At 44.3% G+C, this 21,654-nt stretch overlaps 1 protein-coding gene across 1 annotated transcript; it reads left to right on the top strand.

Moving 5' to 3' along the window:
• Positions 1 to 8,680: 8,680 nt before the first annotated feature.
• On the top strand, positions 8,681 to 18,708 carry LOC103181208. The gene is made up of 4 exons (XM_042344779.1): positions 8,681 to 8,788; positions 10,210 to 13,113; positions 18,388 to 18,503; positions 18,586 to 18,708. Exons 1-4 carry the CDS (start codon positions 8,698 to 8,700, stop codon positions 18,706 to 18,708), a joined length of 3,234 nt encoding a protein of 1,077 aa, XP_042200713.1. The 5' UTR covers positions 8,681 to 8,697.
• Positions 18,709 to 21,654: the final 2,946 nt, after the last annotated feature.

The following is a 21,654-nucleotide window of genomic DNA, read 5'->3' on the forward strand; positions in this document are numbered from 1 at the left end:
CTATACAATTTGTAATTTCAGCAGTCTTTGTATTATCATATGTGGACTGCAGAGATTATTAATTGTATGGGTATTCCAAAAATACCTAGTCTGGGGATCACTGGGGCTCACTCCCAACACTTATCGTCTTCCACAGAATGAGATGAGCTCCAATTGGTAACCTGTTTACCGAGCACTAGTAGGAACCCAGGTGTCAGATTGCTATCACTTCAAATCAATCCACAACTGTTTGTGGGACACTGCTGTGCGCTTTTGGCCACCGCATTTTGCCCACAAATCATACAGTTAATTCACTTTACAATATATTCTGTTAAGAGCTTTGAGATATCTCATAGATGTGATATGGCGCCATACCAATTGTAAGGATTATTATTTCTTATTATAATAACTCACATAAGTCCAGCATATTTCATGTAATATTAAGCGTCTCAAAGTTCTTTGCAAAATCTAAATTGTTCAGGAGTATAGGTATCAGGTCTCCGTTATTCCAAGTTAAATTCAACCCTTCAATTCAGTTCCACAAGCTTTAAATCCATGAATACCGTTTGCCTTCTTGATCTCTTCCTGTACCTGTACATTCAGTGATATATGCACTGTAAAAATATTCATATTGTGTTTTCCTTTTAAAGCTAGTCCTCAATTGAACAATACATGTGTGATACAATTATTTTATATCTAAGAATCCTGTAAACAGGAGCAGTGAATATCAAATGTTAAAAAATTATCTGTATAAATTAAATACAACATCAACAACAACTTTATGTGCCCTCCACGCCGGACGGCGTCTCAGAGAGCTTTACAGTAACAGATCCCGGGATCGAGCCAGAGGGGGGAAGGTGACCAAAGGTGCGATCAAAAAGAAAGGTCTTCAGCAGAGACCTGAAAATGGGAAGCAAGGGAACGAGATGAAGGGAGTGAGGAAGGCAGTTCCAGAGCCTCGGGGCATAATGGCTGAAGGCACAGCCACCGAGGGTGGAGCGGAGGACTCAGGGGACGAGGAGGAGGCGAGACCCGGAGGAACTAAAGCAACGGGTACTGTGCTGAGGAGAGAGGAGGTCAGAGAGGTGCAAAGGAGTGCAGGGACTTTAATACGAGGGTGAGGATTTTGAAATCGATCCTCTCTGGGATAGGCAGTCAGGGCAGTCTGGCCAGGACTGGGGGGACCGGGGAGAGGAGTTTCACGTGGGTGAGAATGCAGGTGGCAGAGTATTGAATTATTTGGATTTTATGGTTGGTAGTGGGTGGGAGACCGACGAGGGCATTGGAGTAGTCCAGCCGAGAGGTGACAAAGGCATGGACCAGGGTTTCAGTAGCTTTTGGGGAGAGGTATTGGCGAAGAAGGGTGATGCATCAGAGGTAGTAGAAGGCGGTGCTGGTGAGGGATCGGATGTGGGGGAGGAAGGATAATTGGGGCTAGAACCTGACCCCTGGGTTGTGTACGGGTTTGGAGAGTTTTAGGGGGAGGTCGGGTAGGTGGAGGAGGTGAGAACCGTGAGATTTTAGACATTGAGAAGAGCCAAAGAGTATGAATTCCGTCTTGTCAACGTTGAGCTGAAGGAAGTTTGCGCTCATCCAACCCCTGAGATCTGACAGGCAGAACATCAGGGGACTGGGGGCCGTAAAGAGAGGTTGAAAAATAGAGTTGGATGTCGTCTGCATCCATGTGGAAATGTATCCCATGTCTGCGGATGACATCCCCAAGAGGGAGCACGTAGATCAGAAAGAGGAGGGGGCCAAGGATGGATCCATGGGGTACCCCACAGGTGACTGGGTGAGAACGTAAGAAGCCGTTGGTGCAGATGTACTGCTGGGGGTTTGTGAGGTAGGACTTGAACCAGGCGAGTGCGGTCCCACTGAGGTGGATGACGGAGGGAAAGGCGGTGGAGGAGGATGGCATGATCGACTGCGTCTAATGCGGCGGAGAGGTCCGGGAGCACAAGGAGGCAAAGGGAGCCCTGGTCAGAGAAAGAAAGGATGTCATTTGTAACTTTCACAAGCGCAGTCTCTGTACTGTGGGCGGGTACTGGACTGGAGGTGTTCGAAGAGGGAATGGGAGGAGAGGTGCGCACGGAGCTGGTTTGCAACAATGCGTTCTAGAACTTTTAAGAGGAAGGGCAGGTTAGAAATAGAGCGGTAATGGCCAGGGTTTGAGGGATCCAAGGGAGGGGTTTTTCAGGAGGTGGGTGATGACAGCAGTTTTGAGGGAGGCAGGGACTGATCCAGTGGAGAGGGACTGGTTGATGATGTCAGCCAGTAGTGGGCAGAGAAGGGGGAGCTGGGTGACCAGTAAGTTGGTGGGGAGGGCCTCGAGGCAGCAGGTGGTGGGTTTCATGGAGGTGATGGTGGGTGAGAGTTAGGAGGGACAAATGGGGAAGAAAGAGCGTAGAAAGGGGATGGTGGTAGGAGCAGATGATGAGGAGGCTGAGAGGGCGTGGTGTTGGATGACAAGGGGCAGGTGGATGAGGCTGCCTGGCGGATGTTAAGTATTTTAGAAGAAACAAAATTCAGACCTCCTCGCACTTGGCATTTGATATAAAGATTGAGGAGGCCTGAGAGGGGGTATAGAGGAGGTAGTGGGTGGTGGAAAAAAGGATTTTAGAGTTGTGCTTAGCCTCCAAGATGATGTTGGAGTTCCTACCAGGGGGATCGGGTGGGTTTGGAGATGGTCCTGGATTTCAGGGGCACGAGGGAGTTGAAAGTGGAGGAGAGGCGATCATGGAGCAGCTGGACGGCTGCTTCAAGATCTCCACGGGTGGAGAGCCAGAGGGTGTTTGATGACGAGAGGGCCTTGTGAGGGTCTTAGCCTTTTCCAAGGGCGGTAGAGGATGGTTGAGGGTTTGGTGGAGGAGAGAGGAGAGAGGGATTGAGAGGAGAAGGAGAAGAACAAATGGTCCTAGATGGCCATGTCCACTATGCTGATGTCGAAAATATCAAGGCCATGGGTGATGACGAGGTCAAGTGCATGACCACGGTTGTGGGTGGGTGAGTTTATGTGGAGAGTAAGGTTTAGGGAGGAGAGGAGGGCAGTGAAATCGGCAGAAATAATACTTATTTGGCAAATTTAGCATTTAGTCTGTACAATATTTAAAACAAGGTATAGTGGCACACGTTCTGGTGGCATTTTCAAGTCAGGTCTGTGCTGTTGTTGCACCTACAGTAATCAGCAAAATTTAGATCAATAGAATCTGGAGTACTTCAATAAGAGAAGAGGTTTCTCCCAGTACCTGCGTAACAATATCCCATAAAATTTGTGATTCACTTGATGGGTTTTTGTGGGAAATTGCTGTGTGCAAATTGGCTGCCGCACTCATGCTCAAAAACGCAGTGATGGGCTTTGAGACATCCTTCTGATGTGAAAGTGCTATACCAAATGAAGGTTTATTATTTTATTGATACTGAAACAGGCAATTCTACCCAATCAGTTAATTCCATAATATTATCCACTCACCTTAATCCTCACATCCTGGCTTCTACACACCGCTTCCTCTCTCACTGATAAAGATCCCACAGCACTTTTCAAAAAGTGAAGGGTGTTGTCTCCAGGGTAGTGAGCAATAATCCCCCAAAATAAAATTGGTCATTCTGTTGGACATGGTTAATCCTGGAGCTAAACACTCTATTGAAATCTGAAAAAGATCACCTTATTCTGTTTACTAAAACTTAGTATTAGGAAACCCGTTAAAGGAGGAACCAACATCACTTGTATTTTATATTTCACTGCCAGTTTGCTTAACAAGGCAGAAATACATATAACAACAACAGCAAGATTACATTTGTATAGCGCCTTTCACATTGGGAGGACGTCCCAAGGCTCTGGACAGTGTACAGCATTTCAGACCCGAGCTGGGGTCAGGGAGGAGAAGGAAGGGGAGAGGGAGGGGTGTGACCAATGGCATGGTCGAAGATGAGGGTTTTATATAAAGTTGCATTTGTTCAATAAACATAGGGCTACTATAGACACTATGAGCTGTAATGCTCACATTTGCAATGCCACTGTACAATACCAACTTCTTGAATTCATAAGCAGTAGGCGAACATGTCATGCTCCTCATTTATCTGGAACTTGAACTAGTGAGCATGATCTTGGAACTGACATTAAAATAACATCAGGCGTTGAATTAAGGAACCAAAAGCGCTTGGCTCTTGCAGCTGTATTTCAGCTATATTCCCAAGTTGTCATTGTCCTTTTACTTTTCTGCTGATGTTGCTGGAAATCATGCGACAGTCGAGGTTAAGTGGTTGGAGTCACTGTCATCATGGCTGCTATGGTAATCTCACAGTAATGAGAATACCAAAGTTCATAAGCAGCAATCAAACAGGTGTTGCTTCTCGTTTTTCTGGAACTTGAATGAGTGAGCATCGTCTCTGGAACTGACATGACAATAATATCAGGGATTCAATTAAGGAACCAAAACTGCTTGTCTCGTGCAGTTTTGTTTCAGTTGTATTCCTGTAACGTCATCTGCCTTCTCATTTAGTTTCTTGCTGACATTCCTGCTATCACGGGAACAGTTGAGGTTGAGTGGCTGGAGTCACAGAGCAAGGGAAGCCAAATGTGTATTGGCTCTCACCAACTCAGACAAAACACATATGATGACGAATTCTGACTGAACAATTTATAGCTTAGCTCTACTTTTATCATTATTTTTATGATGATACCTCCTCACCCACCTGATAGTTTTTTTTCCAGGCTGGGACCATCATTACCCATGAGTTGATTCTGATTAAGCAATGCATGACCATTATATCAACAACTAACAAGAAAGCTGCAGCTGTAATAAACACTTGACTTACTTCTGAACCAATTTAACTCTTCAACTAACACAAACTGATATTTTCCCTTACCATTTTAAGCAACCGTCACTTGATCAAACTGCCAATTTATGATCAAGGTTATCAATCCACAGATCAATGAACAAACATAAGCATTTCTCACTCGATTTAAGCAATATTTTTAGCAATAATATATTCTAAATCCTGCAATTCACTCCATGGTTGTATGGAAGAGGTTACAGTGTGAAAATTTGCTGCTGCAATGAAAAAAATACAAATTGTAATATATCGTGTGAAGTGCCTAACCTTCACATCTAAGAGAAGGTAATAGAAAAGTGTGGGAGGGCATAAAGAATGCATGGAGACTCACGTGGACAACCAAGTGGGCTCTTTCTGTCTTGATAAATCTTTTCTTAAGAGTTTCCTCCTATATGTGTTGGTACTTTTTGCTTCAACTACAATTTCTGCAATGAGTTCCACATTCCCTCCACCCTTTGTGTGCAAGAAAAAGTTCCTCCTAAACTCTCCGGCACATCTTGTTGTGTCTATCTAATTCTGTATGTATACCCCTTGCACTTGCTTTGAAATTTCGAAGACGTGATAAGATGCCATATCGAATGCAAGGATTATTATTATCCTTTCAAGACCTTTCATAATTTCAAATACCTCGGTCACATTCACTCTCAATTGTCTGAACTCCAGGGAAAAAACATCTGACTTTCCCTGTCTTTCCCATCAGTTGTAGCCTTCATCCCGGGTTACTGACTCACCCACCAGTGGAAATAGTTTCTACTTGTTCACCCTATCGAATTCCGCTTATAATTTTCAAAACTTCTATTAAGAATCCACTTAACCTTCTCAGCTCAGAGGAGAATAATCCTATCTTCTTTAGTCGCTCGTGATAGCTGAAGTCCCGCATTCCTGGTAAATCTCCTTTGTACCCTCTCCAATGACTTGACATCCTTCCTAAAGCATGATGCCCAGAACTCAACACAGTACTCCAGCTGAGGCCTAACCAATGGTTTATAAAGATTCATCACAACTTCCTGACTTTTGTAATCTCTGCTCCAATTTATAAAGCCTAATATCCTGTCTGCTTTATTCACTGTATATTTTGTGGGCAAAACATGGCAGCCAATTGTGCATAGGTGTGTCCCACAAACAGTCATGGATTGAAATGACCAATTTATTATTATTATTTTTTGGAGGCAATTATTATCTGCGTAAAAGTGATCTGCCAATCAACGAACAAACATGTTCCTACTTACTGCTAAATAACCAGAGGAGTAACGAGTAAGGAAACATCCCTACCATTTTGCCCAGCCGGGAATCAAACCCAGGTCTCTTATGAGTGCTCTAACCACTGAGTTGTAGGATTCTACAGGTCCTTGATCAATATTGCCACATCCCTCCTTTTTTCCCTTTCTTATCTCTCCTGAATACCCTGCAGCCAGGAGTATTCAGCTCCCATTCCTGCATTTATTTGAGCCAGATTTCCGTTATTGCCACTACATAATAACCCTATGTGGCAACATGAGCCTGCAGCTTACCAATCTTATTGGTCAAACTCCATGACTTTACACATCTGCACTCCAAGATTGGCTTAATCTGGTTTGCCCATCTCCCCCGTCTAAGCCCTCCTTTTTCTGGACTACTCCTTAATAAATAATTACTTATCTCTCCCAAACCTCTATGTAACTTGTTTCTCCTCTTTGATGCTACATCCCAATTCCCTTCACCCCTCCATCCCCACAGCACTAGCAAATCTTCCTGCGAGGACATTGGTCCCAGCCCTATTCAGGTGTAAGCCATCCACTTTGTACGAGTCCCACCTGCCCCAGAACTGGTCCCAATGTTCCACAAATCTGAAGCTCTCCTTTCTGCATAATATCCAGGGTGCTTAGGTGACAAATATTCGCAATGTGATACAACAATTTTATACACATTGAACCTTATATTTTTTGGATTTATATTACATTCCTATGCACATAAAGTATTTGCCTAACAATGCGCCTACCATCAGTATGCTATGGGGAATTTTTTTACACCTAATACAGTGCTCAGTTGGCTCACTTAGTGAAATTATGTGAGAGGGAAAGAGAACCAGACTCTTGATAATGTATGTCACAGGGGATGGGGGGGGGGGGGGGGGGGGGGGGAGAGGTCATTGGCCATTCCCCTCACACTTTCACTCTCACCCCAGTAACATAATGCAGTAAGGCAAGACACCCACTCGTGAAGCCACACTTCTCGAAATGTCATCTCCAATTCTGCCAATGGTTATTGTTCAACCAGTTGCTTCCCACAACATCATCCTTGGCCTCTAAATTAGCTTGTTTAGAGTAGCAATGCACAGTTGTAATGCTTCCTGTAGCAGGCACCAGGCCTTTGAAGAAGAGTCAGCTATCAATTCGCCAGGATCTCCTCATCCTAACTCTACTTCATCATCTTCATTCCGTGCAGCGATCTACAATTGTAATACTTCCCATAGAGTTGTGTGGCCGGGTCCAGAGCTTTTGGAAGGAGGAAGTCAGGCAGTCATTGTTCTAGAGGGGACACTTCATCCCTACTCTTACTTTATTTTCTTCATAGACCTGTGGAAAGAGGCAGCTGACAACCTTCTCAAAATATGTTCCTGGCAATGCTGCTCATACTACTGTTAGTGCTCTGGCACAGGTACAGATTGAGATATGTTAGACTGAGTGCAGTCAGTGAAGACGAAGATATAGTTGGGAATATAAAACAGATATATTGGGATAAGTACAGACTAATATATACTGGGATGGGTATAGGTGGATATTAGAGATGTGCCAAGATGTGAATGCCTTTCAGGGAAATTGAGTTGGGATAGCATTAAGGAACTACTTAGCATCAATTCTCTGGGGGATGAAGAAGCCATTAATGATGGAGGCGATCGACTTGCAGAGCCCGGTGAGAGAGAGGATACTAGCTGAATGATTTGTGACTTGTGGAGGAAATAGATGGAAAGTTCAGTGAGTAGAAAGGTTGGCATAGTCAAGTCTGGTCTGGATAAAAGCATGAATAAAGGTCTCAGCAGGCCAAGAGTAGAGATACTGGTAGAGACAGGCAATATGACAGCAATGAAGGACAGATCAAAAAATGGATCAAGGCATGGTTTAAAATTGACAGTCGAACACGACTAAGATTCAGCACTGGAGGTGAAGGAAAGTTCAATGAATGGATCGAGGCATAATTAAGAACAGTTGATAATCGTAAGATTCTGCACTGACTCCATGAAGTGGAGGGAGCAACTATGAAATTGATGCTGTCAGTGCCTGTGGTGAGGAGGTGCTTATGGAAGCTGAGCAGGAGATTCTTTATCTTGTGGACATTCAACTGGAGAAAGTTAGCTCTCAACCAGCTCTTGAGATCCAATGGACAATTAGTGAGGACAGCAGTGGGCCTAGAATCGAGGAGGGAGGCAGAAACATAGAGTTGAGTTTGATTTGCATACAGTTAATCCCATGCCTACACACTGAGCAAGACCATGTAGGTATTGAAGAGCATATGACAATTGATAGAGCCCGAAAGAATGCCACATACGAAGGTGCAGTGGTGGGAGGAGAAGCAGACATTGAGAAGGGTAAAAATGAACCAGGACAGAACTGTAAAGGTAGAGCTGAGAGTAAAGGTGGTGGAGAATAATAGAATGGTCACCAGAGAATAGAATTGTTGACCAGAAACTACATTCAATAAAAACAAAACAGTAACGTGTATGTATATGTGTATATATATGTATATATAGTGCACTTCACACAACAGAGCCTAATGCTCCAATATAATAATTATAATTTACAATACATTTCATAGTATTTATCTATGAAATAATGAGATATTTCAATGAAATATAATACCAATTCTTTCTCTCTGTCTGCAGTTGTGACGGTCTGGCTTTTGCGGACAATGGCGAATGCGAGCACAGTGCTGGCATGTTTAGGCCGCCCTTTCCAGTTGGGGATGTTGTATGACTGTCGTTCAGACTCTCTGATCCCAGGTAATGTCAGCCAGTAACTGCTTTTCCCAATCTGTGCTCTGACACAGCCATGTGTCGAGATATCGAAAGTGTACAATAATAGCTGGAAAGTGAAACAAACATGTCAGTGGAATAACTTGAACCCATTGCAACAACAATAACAAACCCAACAACAATAATAAAAACTTGCATTTCTAATAGGTCCCTTAACATAGAATAACATCTCAGAGGGCTTCACATGGTGGGCTCAGACCACAAGCACAGAAGATGTGGGGGAACGTAATCAGGTGCAGTCAATTTTCTCTGCTCCATTAAGACACCACTTTCCTCCAGTCTCTGCTCATAACTCAAAGCACCCTGAGACCATCTTCATTCCACGACTGTTTGTGGCACACTGCTTTGCAATTGGCTGTTGCGTTTCCCCACAAATATACAGTCAATTTTGCTTTACAGTATATTCTGTGAAGTGCTTTGAGACATCTAGAAGATGTGAAAAGTGCTATATCAAATGCAAGGACCGTTATTATCTTAGTAAGCACTATCAGGCAAATCGTCAAAAGTTACTAAATTCAGTATAGACCTAGCAACACACTCTATTCCTTAATGTTTACTATACTTGGTGTGGGCACCATTATGTTCCGCATGAACTGTGTATATTACTGGAAGCGGGGAATCCTTGGAGCTGAATGGGCTTCAAGGTAACATGGCTGGTAACCGAATGTTGGAATCGAGCCCACCCTCTGAGGCAATCTCAGTAGCCCAGTTCCTGAGCCAGGTTGGTCCACAGAATTCCAGGGCACTGCTGATGAGAGCACAGGCTTATCAGCAGAACCTGGAAGGGCAAATCAGTCACTAAGGGACAGCGATTTATTCCATTCAGCTTGTGCAACCTTGTAAGCCAAACCTTTAACGGGCAGGGTTGTAGCTAACCAAGCATTGAGAAAACTTGCCAGACATTGATATCAATGGCAAGCTATGTTATATCAGCTCGTCAGATACCAGCAGTACCCAAACACAAACCCTGGGGTCCCCAAGCCTTGGCTCTTGCCTACCCATGCCTGATATTTTCCAGAATTAGGTAAGCAGACTATGTCCCTCTAGGAAGAGAGTGTGCATTACATTCCAACAATCTATTTATGGGATTCCCATATGTAGGTGGAAAATATGGAATTCTCAGCTTGTTTTGGATACTATTAAGCATGGTAATGTATTTCTACATATGCCAGACCCCTTGCCCGCAAAATATACATATTATTGGATTCAATGTTGACCGTTCTACACTCCCGTTTAATCCACTATACTGACTGAACTCAGTTTAAACTCAACTTGCCTCCTTATGAACCCTTGGTTACTGGAATCAGTGCAGATAGGACAACTCTCCATCTTAACCATGTACGGGTACTAACCTCGGTATTGATATGTTTCCATGTCTCATTTTCCAGGTGTCACACTGTGGGACTTGGATACATTGAAAAACAACCTGGACACACGATCTCAGCACAACACTGGGTTTCACATCATTGCCTCAGACTCCATTGAGGAAAAAACTCATGCTCTGAATATCACCGGGAGTTTGAAAGGGAGCTTTTTGGGTGGACTATTGAAGGTGGAAGGTTCTGCAAAATTCCTGAATGACAGAAAGAAATCTGAACAGCAGGCACGAGTGACCCTCCAGTATTCCACAACAACAAAGTTTGAGCAGTTGACGATGACCCACTTGGGGAGACAGAATGTTTCATACCCCTATGTGTTTGAACAGGGCACAGCAACCCACGTGGTCACAGCAATGCTGTATGGCGCTCAGGCATTCTTTGTATTTGATCAAGAAGTCTCTTCCTCAGAGAGCCTAACAGATACTCAGGGTAGAATGAAGGTGGCAGTTAATATCATACCAAAATTGAGAATCCATGGTGAAGCTTTATTGAATATGAAAAGCAAAGTAAAAGCAAATTCCCAGAAATTCAATTGCACATTTTATGGTGATTTTGCACTTGCAAGCAATCCCACCACATTCCAAGATGCTATGAAAGTTTATTCAGACCTGCCAGGATTGTTGGGGGAGGATGGAGAGTATGCAGTGCCTGTCAAAGTCTGGCTTTACCCACTCAACCAGCTTGACTCAAAGGCAGCTCAATTTGTGCGAGACATCAGTATAAATCTGCTCAATCGGTCCCAGCATGTCCTGGAGGAGATCAATGATGTTAAGATTAGGTGCGGTGATATGATCAAAGACTATGTCAGTGTTCAATGTCCAGAGATTAAACAAAAGATTGAGAGGTTCAGAGCGATGTGTGTGGAGTACCAACAGGGCTTCCAGAAGGCCTTGGCCAAAGTGTTGCCATCTATCCGGGGAGGTGGGGAGGAGGAAGGGAAACTGGTTGATATTCTGAAGAGCATGGAACAATCACCATTCAGAAGCCAATCACTCAAACAATGGCTTGACGACAAGGACAGGGAAATGTCTGTGGTCAGAGGTTACATCAGCGAAATGAATAAGATAAAAATGATGAAATCACGCAGTGAGCTGGATAGGGAGACAATGGACTTGACCACCGAGTATGTGGTCTGCTTCATGTTCACATCGCTGCACGAGGAAGATTTGTTTCTGTTAGAAATGGCCGAAGACCTTCAGTGTGAAGTAACTGAGAAAACCCAGCTTCCAACATCAGATCTGAAACAATGGTTCCACTCAGTGACCGTGTCTCGTGCAATGAGGGAGCGAGCACGATTATTCCTGCGATTTTACACAGTCAATAAAGCAGACAAAAACACAAAGTTCATTGTTGCTTCTGAGCCAGACGAGGATCATGTAGGAGCTTCCATTTATCTGTATGAAGGAGGAATATTGGTGAGCCGTTGCTTCAAGCCTCCAGCACAACCCCAGGCTCCTTTAGTTTGTGGAAGGATACATGACAGTGTAACACTGCGATTACAGGCACCAGACCCTGGCAATTGCAAGACTGTACAGTACTGGGTGGAACACCGCAGCGCCCAGGAGGAGGAATGGAAATCTCAAAACACAGAGGTAGAATCAGACTTTTGCACCATAACTGGTTTATCTACTTACCAGGAGTATCAGTTCCAATACAGAGCAGCATGCAGCCCACCCAGTGATAGTGTGCGTGTGACTACACTGCCAACAAGTGCTCCTGAGAATGTTTCAATGTGCCTTTTAGAGGGGTTTGATGTGGAAGTCTCCTGGGACAGTCCTGCTCAGATTGGACATGGGGTCACTATCGATCACTACAAGTTGGAGTATAGAGAAACGAGGAGTAGCATCTCCAGCCCTGAGCCAGACACATGGGAGAACGTCATGACGAAAGGCAGTGAAGCTCTTTACAGGTTGAAGGGGCTGAAACCCAACACATCCTACACACTGAGGGTGTCTGCTGTGTGTGGACAGGTGGGGAGTGCACCCAGTCACCTGGCCTCAATAACAACAGACAAGAAACCAAAGCCACAGGCCCGAAGGCCACTCAAAGGAAGCACATTAACAACTGGAAGCAAAACTATTTACAAGCTCCCGTTATGGACACAGAAACTTCACAAGAATGGTGAGATTATAAAATATGGTTTTGGAAGCCACTCACCCACATACAGTGTGAAGACCATCTTGCTCCTTGGAGAAACAGGATCTGGGAAAATCAGCCTCATCAATGCCATGATCAACTACATCCTTGGTGTGGAACGGGAGGACATGTTCCGTTACAAACTAACTATGGAAGAAACAAACAGCTCCGAGGCTGAAACACCTTCACTCATTGTCTATGAACTCAACCACCAAGAGGGCTTCAGGATTCCTTTCTCTATAACTATTGTAGACGTGCCAAAATTTGGAGACGCAGCACAAAATAAACACATCCCTGGATACATCAGATATTATAAGCTCTCTCATCAGATCACAGATCTCCTGTCTTCCCCAGAGGGCATAAAACAGATTAATGCCGTTTGCCTTGTTGTCCAAACCTCTTTCGTGCAATTAACTTCTGAACAGGAATTTCAATTCAGTTCATTTCTTTCCACTTTTAGCAAAGATATTATTACTGAGAGTGTCCAGTTGCTGGTCACCTTCGCAGACAAACAGTTTCTTCCTCCTTTTCTTGAAGCCATCACCCAATCTGATTTACCATGTCCCAAATATGTTAATGGGAAGCCAGTTCACTTCAGATTCAACATCTCAGCTATGTTCACCCAGACTGTGACCGCTGGAGAGTCCACCAATGGCAGAGATGGCGATAATATCTTTCACAAAATGTTCTGGAAAATGGGATCAAAAAGCATGAAACGATTCTTTGTAGCTCTGAGCAAGATGGAAACCAAAAGTTTGAAAGAGGTTTTTCAGAAAGGTAAGTGACAAAAACATACGAAGAATTGAACAGTCAAGATCTTAAGATTACATTTTGCATTAGAAAATCAGGATAATGGGATGGACTTTGAGGGGATGGTGTTCAACTGAAAGAGTTAAGCACGAACAGGGGAACTATTCCTCTATTTAGATTTTACCATAGACTCCTGAAGCAATAGAAATGATACAGAGGAGGAGATTTGTGCACCTATTTGAGAGATGAACCGCGAAAACAAACAATAACAATACGTGGCTTTTATTATCAAAGATGGATAAGGATGAATGTTTTCCTTGCATAATTCGAAGGGAAGTCATTGAGAAAGTAGCAAAGGCTCTGATAACAATCTTTGAAGCTTCCCTGAATGTGATGAGAAGTATGCAAATGGAAGACTTCTTTACATAGAAATGTGGGAATCTGCTGTGCAGAAGGAAGCCATTTGGCCCATTTTTTCTGCATCACATCACAGAGCAAACAGATCAATTCAGATCTTCCCTGAAAATATGTGATATGGTATGGAAAGTGTTTAAGAAGAAGATTAGAATAAAAGGAGAGGTACAGTGTTAGATACAAGATATGGGGAATGGAATAACGGGGATTGGAAATAAGGGTGATATGTTCAGAGCCATATACAAAGAAGCACAATGTGAGAATATTGAGTGAGAGATCAGGGGATTATTGAATGATATATATGGGGAATAAAGCAAGCTCCCAAGGAGCATAGCTAATGAGTAGGATATATTATGTGGCAGAGGGGGAGTGGAGAAAATGGATATGGTGAGAATAAGTGATGGGGAGAGGGAAAGAGAAATTGAGGAAAAGCGGAGTAGGGGAATGGGAGTGAGGGGAGCAGAGGGCAGGTGAGGGCGCAGAGGATGGGGGTGAGGAGGTGATTGTATATTGGGGGGGCACGGGGATGTTCAATTATTGGTGGTAAGGGAGTTGGTCTGGGTAATAGTCAAGCACAGTTGTATGCTTTACACCTCAATATAAATATTACAAAAAAGGAGAAAAGTCACAATGCTAATGCATCGATATTGTGCCGATTCCTGTTGCTTGAATGTCTCTACAGACATTTCAGCTCCAAGGCGGATCCTGCCTACACTCCCACCACCGCTCCACCCCCCCCCCCCACCCCAACACACCAAGTGGTCAGTCACTAAACATCTATCAAGTGCAGGTTTCTGCGTGGATGGCAGCTACCAGGAACTATCTATAGGCGCTTCCTGCATTGGAACATTGGCACAACTTATCCTTGTTGTATAAGAGATTCCCTTGATGTACACAAGTGCCTGACCACTTACCAATATCTTGTGCCGATTCTATGTTCTTATTATACAACAATGCAGTGATACTCCTTGCACCAGCTCCACGTGCCACCAAACTAATTTGCACCTACTTCCTCTGGACACCAACGTGAAGGCTGAAATAAATATCATACAAATAGGTCAGAAGTCGCCCCAAAACCTAAAAGATACATTGAAAAACAGGATGTTTGTAATCCACTTTTTTTATATAAACTGCACATCCAGATCAAATGGTTATTTACAAATCAAAAAAACAGATCAGCAGAAACCAATGGTGAATAATCTGAAATGATTGATGAGGATTGTGTTTCTATGTCTGTTTGGCTGTAATTCTTGTGTTCAGATTTGCTACATTACAGAGGTGAATCAATCTGTTTGGTTCGTACGTGCAGATTTCTTGTTCATGTGCCTCAAAACCTCAGTCGGGAATGCTAAATAAGATCATTCGGAGCTCAGACTATCTCATGCCCCTGATGGGTGGGCTTCGGGTCACAGCCAGACATAACTTATTTCCCACGTGTAACCCAAGTCAGTAAGACCAGAAATCCAAAGCTCACTGATTGAATCAATTAAAAATAATGTGAACCATTCACCACGAGGAGCACCAACATGGAGTTCGGAACAAAAACATATATTGCTGGAAACACTCAGCAGGTCAGGCAGCATCAATGGAGAAATGAAAATGGGTCAATGTTTCATATCCACGATCCCTCGTCAGATCTGAGGGATGTTGGGAGGGAGAGGTTTTAAGAACTAACAGATAGGGTAGGCAGGGCAAGAAAGACAAAGGAGAAATTGGGATTGAGGACAGGGGATAATGGGTTAGAGAAGCGTTAAAGATGCAAAACAGAGGATGGCAGCAGAGGCAAACCAGAGAGAGAAAAGATGTGTTTGCGACCGAGATGATGTGCTAATGGTCACAGAAGACAGGGAATGGGAAGGTAAACTCTTATGAGAGAGCTAACTTTATGGTCTGAAGTGGTTGAACTCAATGTTGAGGCCAGAGGACTGCAAGGTCCCCAGAAGAGAGATGAGGTGCTGTTCCTTGAGCTTGCAATGTGCTTCATTGAATCAACATAAGAGACTATGGATAGAAAGGTCAGAGTGCAAGTGGGACGGAGAGTTGAAGTGGCAAGCAACTGGAAGCTCAGGATTATTATCATTTAACATGTCAACATTCTCTGTTTCAGCTCCAACTACTCCGACTCTAGATCCTAACACAGCCCATCCCTGCCTTATCCTGTCGGAGGACCGGACCCGAGTGAGATACAGTTCTGAACAGCAGGTTCCTGACACTCCAAAGAGGTTCAGTAACTGGTTCTGTGTGCTGGGCTCAGAGGGGTTCATATCAGGGAGACATTACTGGGAGGTTGGGGTGGGGAACAGCACACACTGGGCTGTGGGTGTGGCCCGAGAGTCTGTGCACAGGAAGGAGATTTCCGTACTGGAACCTAAGACTGGAGTCTGGGCTGTGTGGGTGTGCAATGGGGAATATAAAGCTCTAACCTCACCTCGTACCCGCCTCCCAATAAGTGTGCAACCCCGGGTGCTAGGCGTGTACCTCGACTATGCAGGAGGACAGATGTCACTGTACAATGCTGACAACATGTGTCATCTCTTCACTTTCACTGACACTTTCACTGAGAAAATCTATCCTTACTTCTGCACAAAGTGTGACACTGAGTGCCTGACACTGATATGCTGACAGTGGTGCGAGTGACCAATGAGAGACGGGGTGTGGGCAGAATCACCTTACCCGGTAGAGAGTGCCGGGGGGGTGGCAGAATGGCCAATGATTAAGAAATTTGGTGTTGAGTCATGGTGATCAGGCAAGGAGTGGGGTTAGAGTGACTAATGAGAGAGGGATGATGGTGGTTACTACAAATTGACTTTTCTGCTGCTCACTGCACATTGATGTTTGAGGCATTATTTCAAATGTAAAACATATTATTCTAACCTCCCGACGTGAAAGGCGCTCTATAAATGGAATCTTGTTGTTGTTGTTGTTGTAACCTCTTATAACTAATGCTTTGATCACATTATTGTAACCTGTAATTGATTGTCATATAATTGAACAGAAACAGAAACTGCTTGTGAACACAATAAAATGTAAAATCTCTCCACGTGAAGTGTGAGATTGTAATGTCAGGTTTGGCTGTGATGAGATATGATACATGGCACAGAATGACAAGCAGATACAGGATACTTGTGTGGCATCAGACTCTGCTGTGGTCTGAATAATAGAATGCATACTATTAATATCAGACTAAAGTAGAGGTTCCACAAACGGATTTTCCTCCACCCCCCGCAGTGTCTCGTGTGGTGTCCCTCAGGGCTCTGTCCTCGGTCCCCTCCTCTTCACCCTCTATATGCTCCCCCTGTGGTGACATCATCCGCAGACATGGGGTTAACTTCCACATGTATGCGGATGACACCCAACTCTACCTTTCCTCCTCTACCCTCAACTCCACGACCACCGATGTCCTGACAGCTGCCTGTCCGACATCGAGTCCTGGTCGAGAGACAACTTTCTTTAGCTCAATGTGCACAAAACTGAGGCCCTCCTGATTGGCTCACGTCAGAGCCTCCGCACCTCAGGCGCTGACAGCATCAGCATCCAAGGTTGCACTCTCCACCTCTCAAAGCCAGTCAGGAACCTCGGGGTTCTGTTCGACCCTGAGCTGTCCTTTCTTCCTCATATCTGCACCACAACTGGCACCGCCTTCCATCACCTCCAAAACATCACCAGACTAAGGCAATACCTCACCCCTCACGCTGCTGAAACTCTGGTCCATGCCTTTATCACCTCAAGGCTGGACTATGGGAACTCTCTCCTCGCCGGCCTTCCCGGCACCTCCCTCCACACTGCAGGTCATTCAGAACTCTGCAGCTCGTGTACTGTCCCGCACCAGGCTTCGGGACCACATCACTCCCACCCTCGCTCACCTCCCCATCCCCCAGAGGATCGAATTCAAGATTCTCATCCTCACCTACAAGGTCATTCACGGCCTTGCTCCCTCCTACCTCTCCGACCTACTATCCCCCTACCTACCTGCCCAAACCCTCCGTTCTTCTGGCTCCGGTCTGCTCCACATCCCTCGCCCCAACCGCCCTACCATCGGTGGCCGGGCCTTCAGCCTCTCAGCCCCTAGGCTCTGGAACTCCATCCCCCAGTGCCTTCGCCACTTCCTCCCTTTTCACCTTCAAAGCAGGTCTCAAGACCTTTCTCTTTGACCGTGCCTTCAGCTCCCCTCTCGACTCTCTACACCCTCCTCGCTCCCTCCCTTCCCTCCCCTCACCCTGACCATTTCCCCCCTGCTCGGGTCCTGACCCAACCGTCCAACGCCTTGGGATGTCCTCCCGACGTGAAAGGCTCTCTATAAATGGAATCTTGTTGTTGTTGTTGTCACGGTTAATATCACACTAGACTCCCTAGAGATGTGACTGTAATATACTACACAGGTGTGAATTTCTTTTAGGTCAACCGGGTATCTGTCAAGTGTGGAAACCCATCACCATAAGAGTATCCACACCAAACTGAGATTTCCATTCATCTCACTACAAATAGAAATTCCAGAGATGATTATTGGAATGGAATGCACGTTCCCTCCCTGGAGGGAAGCATCCTGCTTACCTATTTCTGGAAAGAATTAGGTGCTGGTTGGCAATAGCCAAAGCTTGGCGATCCGTGCATAAGTGTTTGAGTAACTACTGGAGTCTAACCTGCTAAAACCACATAGCTTGCCATTGATATCTGGGAAGCTTTCCCACTGCTTGTCCCTACCTGATAAGGCTTTTCCTTGCAGGTTTAGCAAGAGCTTGGGAGGATTTCCTTGGGAGGATTTCCTGTCGACGAACATATCAAAAAAGATTTATTGACAATGGGCAGCCTTGCCTTTCCAGGTGGAAGGACACAGTGTTGATTCTTACACAGTTCTTACAGCTGGAATACATTCCATATAAAATCCAGGTTCAGACATGTTCTCCTATGGTTCCCAGTTTCACCCCACAGTGGCGGAAGTCATGCCACAGCAACAGGGAGTTCAGGAGATGGTCACCCCAGCTACAAAGAGGGCTCAGAAGAAGGTGAGTGGGTGACCATCCAATGTGGAGCAAAAAAAAAGAGGCAGTACAGAAATTCCCTAAGAGTGTGGCACTCACAAACCAGTTCTCGGTAGTGGATACCAGTGACGATACCTCTGGCAAGAAGAGTCAAAAGGTAATGGATGATCAGAGGGACAAGGGGAAAAACGCCAATGCTGTTGTTATCGGGGAACAGTTAAAGGGATAGGCAGGCATTTCAGCCATAAAAGACAGGACTTGCACATGGTATGCTTCCTCCCTGGGGCCAGGGTGCATGAAATCATGGAACAGGTGCAAAATATACTGCACGGAGAAGGGGAAAATCCAGAAGTTGTGGTCCATGTCGGGAATCCATGATGTGTGTCATTAAAGGGCTGAAACTTTTCAGGGAGAATTTCAGAATCTTGGGAAGAAGCTAAAGAGCAGGACCTCAATGCTGGTGATTTCTGGATTACTCCCAATGCCTTGTGTAAGTGAATACCAAACCAGGAGAATTCCAACACATGAGTGCCTGTCTGGAGAAATGGTACAAGAAGGAAGGCTTCATGTTTCTAAACCACTGGGATCATTTCTGGGGCAGATGGGACCTGTAAACGAGGGATGGCTTACCACCTGAGCAGGGCTGGGACTAATATCATAGCAACAAGGATAACAAATGCTTTGGGGATGCGTATAAACTGATTTTGAAGGGGGATAGGGATCAGAAAGTAGCATCAGGAAGCAGAAACTAGTTCCATAGTGGACGAGGAGAGACAAATAGAAGTAAAACAAGGAATAGTCCAGCAAGAAGTAGAAAGATGGAGAAAAATGTAGAGTGGATTGAAGTGCATGTGTGTAAATGCACGGAGCGTGACCAATAAGCCTGGTGAGCCGCAGGCTCAAGTTAACACATGGGGTTATAATCTAGTGGCGATTACAGAGACTTGGCTCAAGCAACGACAGTAATGGGAACTGAATATTCCTGGCTATAACCTATTCAGGTGAGATAGGGAAAGGAAAAAAGGAGTAGTGGTGACAATACTCATTAGGGACACGGTTACTGTCCTGAAAAAGACAATGTGTTAGTGGGTTCAAAAACTGAATCTACTTGGTTAGAGTTAAGGAGCAGAAAAGGAGCTGTTACTCTGTTAGATATTTACTTTCGACCTCCAAATAGTGGGAAGTGATAGATGAGCAAATCTGCCAGCAGATTTCAGAGAGAGGCAAAACCATTATAATAGTGATAATGGGGGATTTCATTTATCCTAACACAGACTGGGAAACACAGTGTAAAGGGCAAGGAAGGGGAGGAATTCCTGAAATGTGTGCAGGAGAACTTTCTGAATCAGCATGTTTTCAGCCCAACGAGGAAGGAATCAGTGCTGTATTTAGTTCTGGCAACTGAAGTGGGGTAAGTGGAGCAGGTTTCAGGAGTAAAGCATCTGGATAACAATGATCACAATATCATTCGATTTAGAATAGTAATGGAAAAGGACAATAACCAATCAAAGGTAAAAACCCTCAACTGGAAGCGGGCTAATTTCAGTGAGCTAAAAAGGGACCTGATCAAGATATATTGGGAAAAAAAGCTTGGCAGGTAAGACAGAAAATGAACAATGGGAAGCCTTCAAGAAGGAGATATTTCGGGGACTGAGTAAATACGTTCCCACAAAGGGTAAGACAGTCAAACCTCCCTGGATGACTAAGGAAATTGGGACTAAAATAAAACAGAGAAAGAAGGCTTATGACAAATCTCAGGTCCAAAACACACAAGATAATCAAATAGAATATAGGAAGTACAGAGGAGAAGTGAAAAGTGAAATAAGAGGGGCAAAAAGATTGTATGAGAAAAGATTAGCAGGAGATATAAAAGGGAACTCTAAGCATATCAAGAGTGAAAGGTTAGTCAAAGGTAGGGTGGGTCCAATTAGGAACCCAAGTGGAAATCTTCTTGTTGAGGCAGAGGACATGGCTGATGTACTAAATAAGTACTTTGCAACTGTCTTCACAAAAGAAGACAATGCTACAATATCGTAGGCATATGAACAGAAATTGGATATGATAAAAAATCAATGGAGAGGAGGTACTAAAAAGGCTGTTGCTGCTGAAGATAGATAAGTCACCTGGTTCGGACGAGATGCATCCTAGGTTACTGAGGAAAGCAAGGGTGGAAATAGTGGAGGATCTCGTCACAATCTTTCAAACCTATTTGGACACTGGAGTGGTGCCAGAGGACAGGAATAATAACAATAATCCTTGCATTTGATATAACGCTTTTCACGTCTTCTCGAAGGTTGCAAATGTTACTCCCCTGTATAAAAAGGGGCAGAGGATAAACCTGAGAACTACAGGCCAATCAACCTAGCATCAGTAATAGGGAAACTTCTGGGACTATATCCGGGGCAGTATAAATTCTCACTTAGAAAAATATAGTTTAATAAAGGACAATCAACATGGATTTGTTGAAGGCAGATCGTGTCAGACAAAGCTAATAGAATTTTTGATGAAGTGACTGAGAGAATGGGTGAAGGTAGTGCAGTAGACATAGTTTATAATAATAATAATAATAATCCTTGCATTTAATATAGCGCTTTTCACGTCAGGAGGACATCCCAACGCTTCACAGAACACACTGAAAAGCGAATTGACTGTATATTTGTGGGCGAACGCGGCAGCCAATTGCACACAGCAATGTCCCACAAACAGTCGTAGATTGAAAATGACCAATTTATTATTGTTTTTGGTTTTGGAGGGATTATTATTAGGCTCTGTGTGGAGTAAGGAAACTTGTCCAAGGTTTCGCCCTCTGCCTGGAATTGAACTCAGGTCTCTCACTTGCAAAGCGAGTGCTCTAACCGCTGAGCTACAGGACTCCATATAATGATTTGGACCTAGATATAGGGAGCACAATTTCCAAATTTGCAGATGATACTACGCTAGGAAAAGCAGATAATGGTGAGACGGATAGCACCAGACTCCAAGAGGACTTGGAAGATTGGCAAAATGGGCAGAAACGTGGCAGATGAGGTGTAATATGGAGAAATGCGAAGCGTTGCATTTTGGTAGGAAGAATAAGGAGAGGCAGTGTCCCACAAACAGTCGTGGATTGAAGTGACCAATTTATTATTGTTTTTTTTTTGAGGGATTATTATTAGGCGTGTGGAGTAAGGAAACT

Source organism: Callorhinchus milii, unplaced genomic scaffold (assembly GCF_018977255.1).
Source record: "Callorhinchus milii isolate IMCB2004 unplaced genomic scaffold, IMCB_Cmil_1.0 Scaffold30, whole genome shotgun sequence".
In the NCBI taxonomy this organism is placed as follows: domain Eukaryota; kingdom Metazoa; phylum Chordata; class Chondrichthyes; order Chimaeriformes; family Callorhinchidae; genus Callorhinchus; species Callorhinchus milii.

Bases quoted from the DNA above. Each gene is read 5' to 3' on its own strand.
- LOC103181208 (XM_042344779.1), top strand. From the start codon at position 8,698: ATGGCGAATGCGAGCACAGTGCTGGCATGTTTAGGCCGCCCTTTCCAG. The intron at 13,114-18,387 runs GTAAGTGACAAA...TATAAAATCCAG, and splicing joins GAAAGAGGTTTTTCAGAAAG to GTTCAGACATGTTCTCCTAT. The intron at 18,504-18,585 runs GTGAGTGGGTGA...CTCACAAACCAG, and splicing joins CAAAGAGGGCTCAGAAGAAG to TTCTCGGTAGTGGATACCAG.